Here is a 15367-nt window from a genome sequence, read left to right as displayed (position 1 = left end):
GTAGATGGTTGTACAAGACTGTGACAATACTATAAACCACTTAAATGTATACTCCCACAATGTTGAAAATTATATGAATTATAACTATCTCAATTTTTACAAGGAAATGACAAATATTGAAAAACAATAAGAGCAACAGCAGTAAATCCAGAAAACACAGGAAAGTCACTGAAGGCTTTGAGATATTCTAATACTTTGTAAAGTATCCCTCTGGTGCTGTACAGAGGATAACTAAAGAGTACAGAAATAGATAAGATCGGCTATTGCAATGGTTCAGATAAATGAGAGCCCTAACTCAGACTTGGATGGTGCTGATCATGCAAAAGAAATGGGCAGGTATGAACAGCATCTTCAGATATAGAAATTACTAGATTTGCTGACAGATTAAAAGGAGGAGATAGCTGCAAAAATAACTCAGTCAGTAAAGCACTTATAATCCAAGCACTATATCTTCAATCTGATTCCCAGCACCCATGTGTAAAACCAGATGTAGTAGCACATTTTGGTATGAGAGAGCTGGGGTGAATCTCTCTAGCTCACTAGCCAGCCACCATAAGGACATGTGCTCAACTATGTTCATAGCAGCATTATTCATGATAACCAGAACCTGGAAACAACCTATATGCCCCTCGACTGAAGAATGGATAAGGAAAAATATGGTGCGTTTACACAATGGAATACTAGATAGCAGAAAAAAATGACATCTTGAAATTTGTAGGCAAATGGACGGATCTAGAAAATATATTGAGTGAGGTAACCCAGACCCAGAAAGAAAAATATCATATGTACTCACTCATAAGTGGCTTTTAGACATAAAGCAAAAAAAAATAATAACCAGCCTACAATTCATAATCCCAGAGAACCTAGAAAACAAAGAGGACTCTAGGAAAGACATACATGGATCTAAACTACATGAAAGTGGAAAAAGACCAGATCTCCTGAGTAAATTGAGAGCATGGGGACCATGGTAGAGGTTTGAAGAGGAGGGAATAGAAAGGAAGGAGACCGGAGAAAAATACATAGCTCAATAAAAACAATAAAAAAAGACGGCTACTCTATTTATTGCTAGTACCACTAGATCAGAAATAGTGCTATTTATTTATTAAATCACAGAAAACTTAAAGGGCAACAAATGTGAAAAAGGCAAATATGAACTGGACTATAATGCCAGTGGGCATCAGCTCGGTGTAGTGATACACTAGTCATAAAAAAAAATCACAATTCATGCTCTACTCTTAGAATGGTATAGTCCTGAATAACTATTCTATAGCCATGTTATGAAGCATTAAAGAATGTGCTCTTAGCCAGGTGGTGGTGGTGCATACTTTAAATTCCAACACTCAGGAGACAGAAGCAGGCAGATCTCTGAGAATTCGAGACCAACCTGTCTACAGAGCAAGTTTCAGGACAGACAGAGCTACACAGAGAAACCCTGTCTTGATAAACAAAAAAAAATGCTCTTAAACAAAGGTCTGACTCCCAGTTTTTAAAATAAATAACCACTAGGGCTAAAGAGAAGATAGCTTGTTCTTCTTTCAGAGGACCTGGGTTTGATTTCCAGTACCCACATGGTGGCCCATAACCATTTATAACCCACTGAATCCAACATCCCCTTTTGTCCTCCAAGGGCACCAAGCATGCATGCACGTGTATATACAGGCAAAACACCCATGCACATAAAATAAAAATAAATAAACCTTTAAAAAATTAAAATAAATGACTTAAGTATTCAAGATTATAAATCACTACCCTGGAGCTACGAAGTTTCTGAAGGTATCTTTGAAGGTATCTATCCATTACTCAAGCCACACAACTGAAGTACCCAATCACATAATTTTGTATGAAGAAGTAATTTATTACCTCAATTGTTAATTTAATTTCTGTTCCCATTTTACTGTTCGAAATCAGAAGGGTAGAACATTGGAATCATGATTCCAGAAGCAAGTTTATGGAAAAAGTTGTACAGCCGCTGCAGAGACCTAAAGCTGTCTGATAGCCAGTTTTAGCATCACCTTTATAAACTCTTTAAATTTTAGCATAGAAAACAAAGCACTGAAAGGCAAGGCTGTAGTCTTCTCGCGATGTGTGGGCTAAATGCTGGTGTTCCTTCCCTCCCAAATTTATATGTTGAAGTCCTAACTCTCATTGTGATATTATAGCGAGACTTTGAGGAGATTAATTAGGTAATGTAGATAGAACTATGAGAAATGATTAGTATTCTTCATCTAAAACAAAAGCCAGTACCTCCTTCCAAATGTCTACTTCACATGCCATTCAAGAGGGCAAAGGCAGGAATGATGATGAGACAGGGGAATCAGGAGTTTGAGACCAGCCTAGGCTACATTGAGGCTTGCTGGCAAGCTAATTAAGTCAAATCAATTAATCAATCAGATACTAATGACTTATTGGCTTCACATGAAAACTGACCTTATATGTATATCTTCCGTCCCAAGAAGAGAGCTTGTATCTTATAACCCTTTATAGTCCTTAATAAGACACTGAGCATTCCAATAAAAGCTTATGACTCATATAACATTTTCAGAAAAGAAGCCTAAGCTAGGCATAGTGGAAAATACCTATAGTCCCACTTACTTGAGAGGGTAGAGACCTACCCTTCTTCATGTGCATGCATGTGTCCATAAATGTGTGCATGTGTGTGTGAGTGTGTGCCTGTGCATGTGGATAAATGTCAGATGTCAGCCCTCACCATACATTTTAGGGTTTCTATTGCTGTTAAGAGACACCATGACATGGCAACTTATTTATTTATTAATTAATTAAAGATTTCTGTCTCTTCCCATCCACCGCCTCCCATTTCCCTCCCCCTCCCCCTACCAAGTCCCCCTCCCTCGTCAGCCCAAAGAGCAATCAGGAACTTCCCACAGGGCAGGGAACCAAGGACCACCCACCTCCATCCAGGTCTAGTAAGTTGAGCATCCAAACTGCCTAGGCTCCCACAAAGCCAGTACGTGCAGTAGGATCAAAAACCCATTGCCATTGTTCTTGAGTTCTCAGTAGTCCTCATTGTCCACTATGTTCAGAGAGTCCGGTTTTGAACTGTAAGTAAGCCGGCTCCAATTATAAAGGAAAACATTTAATTGGAGCCGGCTTACTTACAGTTCAGAGGTCTAGTACACTATCATCATGGCAGGGAGTATGGTAGCATGTGGGTAGACATGGTGCTGGCTACAACTTGACCAGAAGGCAACAGGAAGCGGACTGTCACACTGGGTAGTATCTTGAGCATATATGAGCCCTCAAAACCCGCACCCACAGTGACACGCTTCCTTCAACAAGACCACACACACAACAAGACCACTCCAACAAGGCCATACCTCTTAACAGTACCACTCCCTTTGTGGGCCATTTTCATTCAAACCAGCACATTTCACTCTCTGGCCCCCAAAGGCTTATAGCTATATCATAATGCAAAAATGCATTTAGTCCAACTTCAAAGATCCCCATAGTTTTTTACAGTCTCAACAATGTTTAAAAGTCCAAAGTTCACCGTCTCTTCAGAGACTCAAGCAATCTGTTAACTTTATTCCCCTATAAAATAAAAATTAAAAAAAGATTACACACTTCCAACATATAATGGCACAGGATAAACATTACTATTCCAAAACATAGGGAAGGGAGCACAGTGAGGAAATATAGGACCAAAGCAAGACTTAAAACCAGCTGGAAAACTCCAGACTGCATCTCCATGTCTGATGTCATAATGATCTTCAGATCTCCAACTCCTTTCAGCGTTGTTGACTAGAACACTTTCTCTTGATCTGATTCCACTCCCTGTTAGCAGCTCCCTTCAGCAAGTATCCCCACGAATCTGGCATCTCTAACATCTTGGGGTCTACAAGGCAATCCAGGCTTCAAATTCACAGCTTCATGCAATGGCCTCTCTACTAGGCCTCCATTCACGGACACCCCTGATACATGCCTGGTGTAGAGAGCTGCGTGGAGCCACACCTGATAATCAGCTCCTAATATTGGCTAAGATATGACTTATGCTATTATCACGCAATGATTGTCAGCTGCTTGCATATGCGTGAACCTATGGGCAGTGCCCACCTGGTAATCCGGGATTGGCGGCCCGTGCCTACTTAAGGGCTGGGAGAGGTTTGCGAGGGAGAGAGAGAGAGAGAGAGAGAGAGAGAGAGAGAGAGAGAAGGAGAGAGAAAGAGAGAAAGATACAATTGTTAAAAAAAAGGTCCTGAATGAACTGCTAGCAGGAAGAGCTCCAGTGTCGCGTCATCCTTGCAGGTCGAGGCTGAATGCGACAGCCTGGCCTCAGCAGCTTCCTTTAGATGGGAAGGCAAATTCCATAACCCATTTCTTCTATCCTTAACTCTAAAGCCAGAAACATGTGGCCAAAGCTACCAAGTTTTGCTGCTTGCTGACCCCTTGTTCAATTACATCTTCACCAGCTTTCTGTTTTTCACTGCCTAAGCTTGGCTGTCCTGAAACTTGCTTTATAGATAGACCAGGCCACCCTCAAACTCTGAGATCTGTTAGCCTCTCTCTTCCCAGTGCCAGGATTAAAGGCTTGCACAATCAAAACCAGTTCTAAGCTTTTCTTTACTTCCTTTTCACAAGTTGGAAACTTAGCTTTGTGGATCTTGCCACCACTATTCCCTTTATTCCATTTCTTAATCTGCCTCCTTGAATACAGAACTTAGCACTCTATTCCACTTCTGAGTGTCCCTTTTCTCAATGTGTACATTTTGTGTATTATTTGCTCAGCTTGCTCTTTTTCATTATAAACCTTCATCAGAGTGAACACTAATAACCACATACCAGATTCTACTAAGCTTTTTTGAGATTTTCCTTGCCAAGGGAATTAACCAAAACTTCCCTTTATCCTCAGGCAAACTTTTCAGACTACAGCAAAAGCAGCCACATTCTATACCAAAATACCACATACTAAAAGTCTTCTCCTCTGAAACCTCTTGAGCCAGTGTCTTAAAGAGTTCAAATCATTATCAGCATCATTGTCTTCCATGTTTCTACTAGTATGGCCCATTAAACAGTGCTTAAAGCATTCCAATAATTTCATAACCAAAGTACCAAAAGCCAAATTCCTCCAAAAATGTAAAAAAAAAAAACATAGACAGGCCTTTCACAACAATACCCCAGTCCCTAATACCAACTTATGTCTTAGTTAGGTTTCTGTCACTGTGAAGAGACAACATAGCTATGGCAAATCTTATAAAGGAAAACATTTCATTGTGACCAGCTTACAGTTTCAAAGGTTCAGTCAATTATCATTATGGTGGGGAGCATGGTGGCATGCAGGCAAATATGGTGCTGGATACAACTTGATCAGAAGGCAACATAAAGTGGACTTTTACACTGGGCAGTATCTTGAACATATAGGAGACCCCAAAGACCACGTCCACAGTGGAACACTTCCTCCATCAAGACCACACCTACTCCAACAAGGCCCTATCTCCTAATAGTGCTACACCCTTTGGGGGCTATTTTCTTTCAAACTACCATGCTTTAATAAAGAGACTACTTCTGCTTTGTTAAGTGGGCTTCTGAAGATTCTCCTGTCTCAGCCTCCAATCTCCCAGTAGGGTTGGCACTGGGATTTTTGACACTTGAACCACTGCATCTGGTTTTTATGTGGGTTCTGAGAATCTGAATTCAGGTCATCAATCAAATGATTTTACACACTGAGCCATCTTCCTAGCTTATGTTTTCTTTAAAATAAAATGAAAAGGGAAAGGGACTGAAATAAATTAAGTTGTGTACTATACTATGGACTCCATTGCCACAAAGTAGATTGTGAAGCTTAAAGGACATCCCCACTGCTCTCACGGCAGGTATAGCTTACATAATATTCCCTACCCAGCTGTTATTTGTGACAGTTCCCTATTGGCTTCTGCTCCCTGGTGATCTACTATACTGCTGCAGAATTGTTACTTTTCCTTTACAACAGTAAATAGTCTGAAACTTGAGACCAACCAGAAATATATTTCTGGAGATTTTCCTGATTATTCAACTCAAAATTCATTCTGAAATTAAGTACTTATAAGTAATACTTATAAGTAATACTTATAAGTATTGCCTTAAATTTATTAGCCCAATAATTTAATAATTTCTCTCCCCCTCTCCCCATATGTGTGTCTGTCTGTGTACATACATACACACACACACACACACACACAACAATAAAATACTCATCAGTGTGTTTGCTATATGGAATTATATTACCTATAAGGATCTTTATATTTACTGCCTATGAACTACGGCATGTGTAGAACGAGATGTGAGAAAGATGTAAACGAATGTTGGGAAGATGAACAAATATATGGAACAAGGAGAGATCTGGGCAGTTATGAAAACCCAAATAGAAATCCACGAACTTGGTGATGCTCCAGAGAGGAAACCAGCAAGTGTTGACACTAAACTGGCAGAAACATCAATACTTCCTGGCTCCCCCACTGGGTGCATCAATTTGCTAGCGGCAGGTTGCTCTTCTGCGGCAAATGACAAAGAGGGAATACTGTCAACAATATGAAAAGAAATGACTCATTATTGGGAAGCATAGTTGAGGTAGCACTGAAAAGGTATGATTTCTATTAGTATCAGATACAGACTCAACCCCAATGCTAATCAGCTTACTGATCTTGGAAGTAATTTTCTTTCAATATCAATATTTCATAGCAGCCTTCAAACAGGGTTGAGATTTATTTCACAACACAACTGCAAATCCTTCATGATCTGTAATTCCTCTGCCCTGTGCTCCTATTTTTGGATATGTGAGACAGGGTCTCTTGTTGCTCAGACTATCCTAGAATGCAACGTATAGCTGAAGTTGGGCTTTGAGCTCATCATCCTTCCATCATTGGGTTTGCAGGAATGCACCTCCATGCCTGGCTTGTTCTGCCTTTGTACTATCTTATAGTCTTAGTACTAAATATTAAGAAAGGGTTACTCTGAATTCAGATAAACCACACTTACCACAGTGAGTAAAATGACATAAATCAAATGGGCATAGTGACACATACCTACAACCACATCACTTGGGAAGCTAAAGCAGGAGGATTCAGTGTTCAAGGTCAACTTGGGCTAAATAATGACAACAGGTCACTCTGAGCTGTAGAGACAACTCTATCTCAAAAACAAAAAGTAATACAAAGCTCTTCTAGAGTTAATTTTGCATCTTTGGCTTTCAAACTAGATTTGATTTGTTAGTGACAACAGAAAATGTGTTATCAACTGTACTTAACAAAGCATACAAATGTACTTTTAATTTTAATTTTAAAAGCTGAAGATAATATATTAATATTAATTACAGTTTTATGAAATGTCAAGAAAAGGGTATGATTTAAAGGTTGTCTTTCTGTTGTATAGAGAAAAATAGTTTCAGTAAAGGGCAAACTTCTTCTGGCTACTAAGTGGGACATATAATTGTTATTTTTCTCATTCAAAACAATAACATAGAACACTATCCAGTGAAAAGAATATTATTTTCCTCTGCTATATGTTTCTTAGCTTAAAAAAACAGAGGTTTCTTAGTAGCTGTTTTTTCAAATGATTAATTAATGATTCATTTTGTGTTGTTAATTCAGTTCAAAACAACTCACAAGTACTTACTAAATATCTATGGCTTACCTGTACTAGTATAAAATCATTGTCCAATGCACTGTTTTGAATTTTCTAAGAATATATCAATGAAGAGGACTGCACTAAGAACATACTGTAATATTAATACTTCAAGATAATAAGGACTAGAGAGGTCTAAGAAATAGTGATAACCTGCTTGAACCAAGTAGTCTTCTTCAACCATCTCACATTCTATTAAATATTTTGGGCATGAAATCAATGGTAGTTTGTACATTACAAATACAGTCAACTTCCTAAACCAGATATTGCCAATCCAACACCATTTTTAAAAAATGCATCTTTTATAACCAAGAAATGAACCAATCTGGCAATCCATCCATGCACTGCAGTAATTGAGGGGCTGCCTGTCAACGTGGATGGGCATCCTGTGCCCATATCTGCAGTGCTGAACACTCATTCATCATTAATCTGCAGTAGTATAAACATATGCTGCAGCTGTACTAGTATGTTTGCCTTATGGTCATTACTGATCTTTACTTATACCAGGTCAGAAAACAAACTTTGAGTGAATATAAATAACTAGCGAAGCACACCTAGTTTGCCTGGAATGTCAGAACATTCTTCCATCCAACCAGAAAAAGCATACAATCTCAAGGATTTCAGATATCTCAGAGGTTAAGCAATGAAGATATACAGGGAACTCAACAACACCAGGAAAAAGAAGAAAGCATGTTTTTATTTTCCATCCTGTATGTCTGCCCTCTTTGAAAGAACTGATCAACCATGGCTGATAAGCAACCAGTTGTGACTTTGTCCACTCAACAAAACATTATTTAAATTTGCCAAACAAGCTAATTATTTGAACAACATGAAGAAAAAGGGTTTCTTCTAGGGGCCACTGGTCATACTGCCCCACAAGGTGATATAACACCCCTTCTGGCTTCCATAGGCACTAGGCAAACACGTGGTACACAGACATACATGCATGCAAAACACCCTTACCCATAAAATTAAAGAATTATTGGAAAATAGTCTTGCATACACCTTTAATGCCAACACTCAGGAAGCAGGTGGATCTCTATGACTTAGAAACCAGCCTGTTCTACATAGTAAGTTTTAGGCTACCCAGGGCTACAAAGTAAGACCCTTTCTCAAAAAAAAGAGAGGAAGAAAATGGAGGAGGAGGAGGAAGAAGAGGAGGAGGAGGAGGAGGAGGAACAAGAGGAAAAGGAGGAGAAGGGGGGAGAGGGAGGAAGAGGAGGAGGAGGAGGAGGAGGAGGAACAACAAGAGGAGGAGAAGGAAGAGAAGGGGGAGGAGGAGGAGGAGGAGGAGGAGGAGGAGGAGGAGGAAGAAGAGGAGGAGAAGGAGGAGAAGGGGGGAGGAGGAGGAGGAGGAGGAGGAGACCAGAGGCTCTGCATTAAGAGTACTACTTCATCTGGAAATGTGCCTAATAGGTATCTTTGTTACAAACAGCTTATAAAAGCTCTGGAATAGAAGATATAAGATTCACAATAAGACTGTTTTACCGCCATAAAAATTAAAATAAATTGCTAACCGCCCCCCACTACTCTGCCTGTTCTGCCAGAGGACCCAGGCTCAGTATCCAAACAGAGACAAAACATTCATATACTGAAAAATATGAATTTTTAAATGAAGGTTGAAATATTAGCAATACAAACAAAATCAACAAATAAGAAACTCTTACTGAAGGCATTCAGCAAACATTCTCAGTTTTGGATTGTTTAACTAACACAGAAATACTTGGGTAGAGAAATCTGCCTTAACCTGTGTAAAGATATATTTCAAGTCAGACATGGTAATAAATGCCTGTAATCTCAGCACTAGGGGGGAGGCCCAGGAAGGAAGACTTCAGAAGTTTGAGAATAGCTTAGGAGTACAAAGTGAATAGGCTAATCAGGGTTACGTGGCAAGACTCTTTCAAAGAGAGGAGAGAGGTGTTGAATGGAGAAATGAAACTTATTGATTCATCTTTTTCCCCCAAGTTGCAGTGGATCACTCCTAAATAGGTTTCTCAATTTGCAAAAGGGTCAGCTTCACAACTATTTTCAAAAGAACAATTTCCCAAGTATATCAAGTATGTCAGTCAGTTACAATTAAATTTTTATCTAGCATCAAAGCACTAGAAAATAATAAATTATACGATCTATTTGGGGTATTAAGACAAATGATTAGTAAATATATAACATTAACTTATTCACAGACATCAAATTGTGTGGGATACCACAAATAATACAAATGTAGTCATCTTGCCTTCTTTAGTTATAGTTATGAATATAATAAAGAATCTCAGGATAGGCATCTTGTCAGCATTACTCATGATATATTCCCTATCACAATGTCCAGTGAGAAGTAGCTGCTTAGTATTTGTTGAGTGAAACAGTGCTCCCTATACCATAAAATGACTAAATCACCTACAAAAGAATATATTATAGTCAGTATAGCTTCAGTAATCGATGTATATACTGTAATTCCTAGAACACAACTAATTGGTGCATGGTTTACCCATGCCCACGAACTAGAGCTCCTCATTATTTTTTTTAAAATATTTATTTATGTATACAATGTCCTGCCTACATGCCAAAAGAGGGCACCAGATCTGATTATAGATGGTTGTGAACCTCCATGTGGTTGCTGGGAATTGAACTCAGGTCCTCTGGAAGAGCAGACAGTGCTCTTAACTGCTGAGCCATCTCTCCAGCCCAAACTCCTTATTCTTAAATCACTTTGAATAAAAACGGGGCTCACTATAAACCACTGATCATACGTAAAGATTATTGTCTATGTGAAACATTTAAAAGCTATATTTTCAACAGTTATTCATTAAACATCTTCTAAGTACCAAGTATAGTGTTAAAAGCCACCCCCAATTGCTTTCGGTTTAGAACACCCTCCTTTCTCACACTGCATTTTCTCTTCCAACTATCTAGGAAAAGTTAATTTATTATATACAATATATACCCTAGGGATTAGGGCTTCTTTCCCACTTGAGAAAAGCAAGTCTAGAAAGCCATACAAATTAAAAGGCAATTATAAAGAATGCAATAACTTAAAAAGGTTGCTTCTAGGTAGGGGCAAGTTCAACTATCAGAACTATCTGGTAAATGTCAAAATGGATAGATGTATATTACTAGTTATATAAATGCAAAAATATTGCAATACATATATGCAGATATATTTCAAAACACAACAAAATAAGTGTATTTGACATTCAACAATATCAGGACAAGTTTATTAGAGAAATGAAATAGAAAAAAACTCATAATTACCCTTATAATTTCATAAGGAAGCCAAAAACTTTCTTGCTTCTGGGACAAAAAGCAGTTACTTGAATTATTCTGCTAACTACCTTCATACATTTTGTTTTATTAAAGTGGGCTTACTCTGGACTCAAGGTAATAAACCAGCTACCCAATTCATTAATTTTTATTTTGCATTTGTAGCTTTATTTAAAATTTTCATTCTTAATGCAGACTAATTTTACCCAGTCTCTCTGATAAGATATTTTCTTTATAGAATCAATGAAGTTTAAATACTTTTAGAATCAGTGATACAAGTTTACTCTAGTTTTCCACAGTGCTAATAAGCTTTTATTATCAATGACCTGTACTGTCCAATATCCCTTCAACAAATTAAATGGACAGTACCCACTCAACAAAATCACCTAATTTACTTTATCAAGATACTTTATTTAAACCTTTAGCAAGAATTAATTTAATAAGCTAAAAGAGAAAACTTTGTGACAGATTGTCAATAAGCCATTAAGCCTATGGCTTATGAAACTTTAGACAAAAGTATAAAATTCCTATAACAACTACAAATTCTATTAAAAGATGGGATAACATCGAAGTCCACGACCTAACTTACATCCTAAATTTTAACTAGTCCAGACTTCCAATTAAATATGCCTTTGAAGCAAATTAATTGGACAGGCAAAGCTATTATTACATATTTGTTGTTTTTATAGAGATGTTGACTAGGAACAAACACGTAGTGCTCTTAAGACACCCCACAGGTCTAACTCCCAAAATGCTGTACACTATTCTCCACTAATCTTCCACCACAAACTGTCAAAACCTGGGCATTATGGTGCAAGTCTGTAATGTCAGCACTAAGAAGGCTAAAGGAGTGGATGGACAGAGTTCAAAGTCAGCCTAGACTATGGAGTAACACTATTTGCAAAAAGAAATACGAAGCTAGATGCTGTGGCAATTGCTTTTGATCCCAACACTCCATAGGCAGAGTGAGTTCCAGGACAGCCGGAGCTAGATAAGAGATCCTGTCTCAAATCAACAAAGAAACAAGCAAAAACCCACAAAAGGCTGCCTAAAGGAAACTGATGCTGGCAGCTGTAGAAACCACCAGCAATCCTAAGACTTGGGAAGTGGAAGCAAGGATCAGGAATTCAAGGTCATTGAGCTTAAGGCCATCTGCTTGACGTGAGACTCTGACTCAGAATTTTTTTCAAAAGTTGTAATTTATCAGGAAGGACAATTATTAGTGGCAAAGATATCATGTCATGGCCCTGTCTTTTAAAAGTACAATTAATCACCATTTCTCTTAGCTGAAGAATAGAGGAGCTGGGGAAGAAAATGACATTTTAAAAATGACTCAACAAACACAACTAGCTTTATGAAGATGAAGTGATTCCTAAGTGAGTCTTACCTTCCATCACAGGTTTAAGATACAAAAAAAAGTTCTATTTTAGCATATAATCCTCTAACGTTCAATGACCAACAATACTATACATAACATTTGAAGTTAACTTCAGAAGAATGACTGCCAAAAAAGCATAATTGGTTTTTTAAAGAATCCATAGCCCTATCTCTAAAATCTTAAAAACAATTGTAAGGAAAACACAATACTTGGACTACATCTACTGGGCTGTGTAAGTTCCAATTCAATCTTTAATTTACTGATCTGGTGATTTAAATGTATATATTAGTAAAAGAATGTGCTCCGTGTAGATGACAATAGAGCATGATTTAATATCTAAAGAATTTAAAAATTTGTCCACTCCACACCCCAAATTTAAAGCCACTTTTAGCAGTGAAAATTTGATGGTATAGTCAGTGCAATGATTTGAAGTTTAATTCCTTGCTCTAGGCCTAGGGCTCAGACAGAACTCCTAAGAACCTTCCAGCTTATGACACTGGAACAAATTCCTAGGGCTTATCATAGTCAGGACTGTGCAGTAAAATGTGTGCAGCTGGACATCTTAGTTGAAACAATGAGGTCAAAGCTCCCTTTCATATTAGTAAAAGTGAGTCTATGCAGAAATCTTGGGAAGAATGCAAGGTACCAGCAGGCTGGCACTCAACAACTGCTGCAAATTCTACTGCATGCCCTAGCTTTGTGGGCCAGCAATGCTTAATTTTTACAGCTACAATGCAGATCACTCGCAGCAAAAGAAAACGGCTTTTGGATCAGCACTGGTTGTGTAATTTCAAATGCCCAAAGCCTTAAAAAAAATGGGGTTGGGGATGTCAGCATCTTAATTTTGAGCTAATGAATTTAACATGACTCAGAGACCAGTTATTTTGCAACATATGAGTGCCATGTGAAAAAATTACCCTTTTCCCTACGCATTACAATTAGCTTTCTTCTCACCTTTCTCTTTTTATCACCCAAAAACAACACTTCAGAATCACAAGAACCTATGTGAAACAGAACTAGGAGGTACAATGCTCTTTTACAGTCTCAGGTTAAATGTGAGAACAAATTTTAGTCACTTGCTTCAACAAAGCATCCAGCACAATGCATTTCCCAGGACACTTGAGATCCTTGGTTCGCACAACCTTTGCTGCTCAGTGCCACAGGTACTAATCAGCTCCACCTTCATTTGCGTGTTTCTGAGCGAAAGAAACATTTAGCAAAACTGAGTATTATTGCGCCGATGGTGGTAACCTAAAAAGGGACGTATTAAGCGTGATCATTAAGCAGGGGACATTTGTGAAAGTTCCAAATGAAGGAAAGAAAATTAAGGGCAAGTTCATCTGACCTACGAAAAACATACCAGCAATGACTTCATTCGAAATGACTTCACAAAAGGTACCAAACTGTCTGTCAAGTTCTTAAGTCTATCCTAAGAGTGCAGGGGACGCACTCAGCATTTTCCCCCTAACTACAGAAACATAAAATTTGAGGCTGATCTCTTTCTTTCCTATCCCTGGCAGAAATAAAATCCTATTCCCGACACCTCCTCTGGAAATTAGGGAAGTTGCTACAAACAGCAGCGTGTAAGTAAACTGCTCCACTTTACTCCGTCCTTAAGGAACCCTGGGAACACTCGGGTTGATCCAAAAAGTCAGTAGCAGCCAGAAATCGCTTTCCCTCCCCCTCCCCCCGACCCTGTGCCAAACTCCTCAAAGAAAGACAATTCCCTTTCTTTTCTGGGGGTGAGGTGGCTAGAAAGGGGGGCAAGGTGGCCAGAGGAGCCGAGCTGCACGTTAGATCCCAAGTCCGGAGCAGCCAACCAGTCCTCCGCGAGCCTCAGGCTCCAGGCTCCGCAGCGCTGGCGCAGCCTCCCCGCTGTCGCCCGGTCCCAGCCCACCCCGCCGGCGGCCCAGGCTCTTTATCTCGCCCTCAAGGTGAGCCTGGAGGCTGAGTCCTCAAAGTTTGCCTGGCTTCTGGGCAGCAGCCGCCCGCCCTCCGGAGCTGGGGCGAGGCTGGGTCCTGCTGTAGCCCCGGGCTCTCGCGCCCCCCCCCCCCCCCACCAGCTCCTCTTTTGGCCCATGGTGACAGATCTAGGTTTTACCTCCACGTGCTAGTGGGAGAGGAAACAAAAGAAACCTTCCTCCCAGATAATCAAACGCCATCTTCCACTAATTGGGAAACTGAGGGAGCCCCGGGGAGCCCCCATCCCACCCCGAGGTCCCCGAGTCTGCCTGTCCAAGGCAATCCCTGGTCCAGAGGCAGAGTTCCTCGGAGCCCGGGGAAACCCGGGCTGAAAGGTTCAGGAGGCTGGGGTGGGACACCAGAGAGCCCCACCTGCCTCCCCACCCAGGCCACCCGAAGCAGCATGCTTCCCTAAAATTGAAGGGGGGGCGGGGGGGCGCGTCCCACTGGTCCCCTTCGCACATCGACTCTGGACAAGCGGAGGGGCCAGAGAACCGGCTTGCCCCCGGTACTGCCGGGAACCTCCGCAAGTGGACTCACCAGGCGATTCAAGGTCCGGCGGAACATCGCGTCCAGGGCTGCGGGCTGCCGAGCCGGGCTCCGTCCACGGGGGCTGTCTGCAAAGGCGCCGTCCACAAAACACACTGCAGCGTGGGCCCGAGGCGCCAAGTGGCCAGCTAGCTCAGCTACCCCGCCACCAGCCCGCTGCCTGCCCTCCTCGCCTCTGTGCGCCCCCGCCCACGCGCTCGCCGCCCCGCCCTCCCGGGGGCCCGCCCCCAACCAACCCTGGCCCGGGGGCGGCGACCCCATCGCTCCCCTTATCTGGCCCCAGCACCACCAGGCGCTCCCTCGGCTGCCCGCCTAGTAGCAAGCACGGGCGGGGAGGGTTAGGGGCCGAGCACTGCTCGCCCTGCACGAGGAGGAGTGTGTGTGTGGGGGGGGGGGGGGTGCTCAAGGCTCCCCCGTCAGCGCCGGGCTGGGCACCCCGCGCCTTCCACTCGTCCTGCTGCGGAGCCCCCCGCCCGACTCCCCACTAGCTTCAGCGGGGGGCGTCCCCGCGCCTCGCTCGCCTGACACGACTCCTGGGTGTCCGAGGAGCCCCTAACTCCCTCACCCCGGCCCTAACTCGTCCGCTTCTCCACTTCCCTCGCAGCC

The 15367-nt window shown here is 41.2% G+C and overlaps 1 protein-coding gene across 1 annotated transcript in view; it reads right to left on the bottom strand.

Moving 5' to 3' along the window:
• The window catches only part of LOC121437526 (phospholipid-transporting ATPase 11C-like), a 207045-nt gene extending 192227 nt beyond the window's left edge, over positions 1 to 14818 (bottom strand). The window contains exon 1 of the mRNA XM_041637391.1: positions 14753 to 14818. Within this exon, the coding sequence (XP_041493325.1) occupies positions 14753 to 14779 (27 nt within the window). The 5' untranslated portion in view covers positions 14780 to 14818. The remainder of the gene's footprint in view (positions 1 to 14752) is intronic.
• Between the last annotated feature and the right edge of the window lie 549 nt (positions 14819 to 15367).

Source organism: Microtus oregoni, unplaced genomic scaffold, assembly GCF_018167655.1.
Source record: "Microtus oregoni isolate MIOR12 unplaced genomic scaffold, Mior012 000052F_ref0000163, whole genome shotgun sequence".
In the NCBI taxonomy this organism is placed as follows: domain Eukaryota; kingdom Metazoa; phylum Chordata; class Mammalia; order Rodentia; family Cricetidae; genus Microtus; species Microtus oregoni.
The sequence above is the reverse complement of the archived record's forward strand: the minus strand, read 5'-3'. Positions and strand labels throughout refer to the sequence as shown.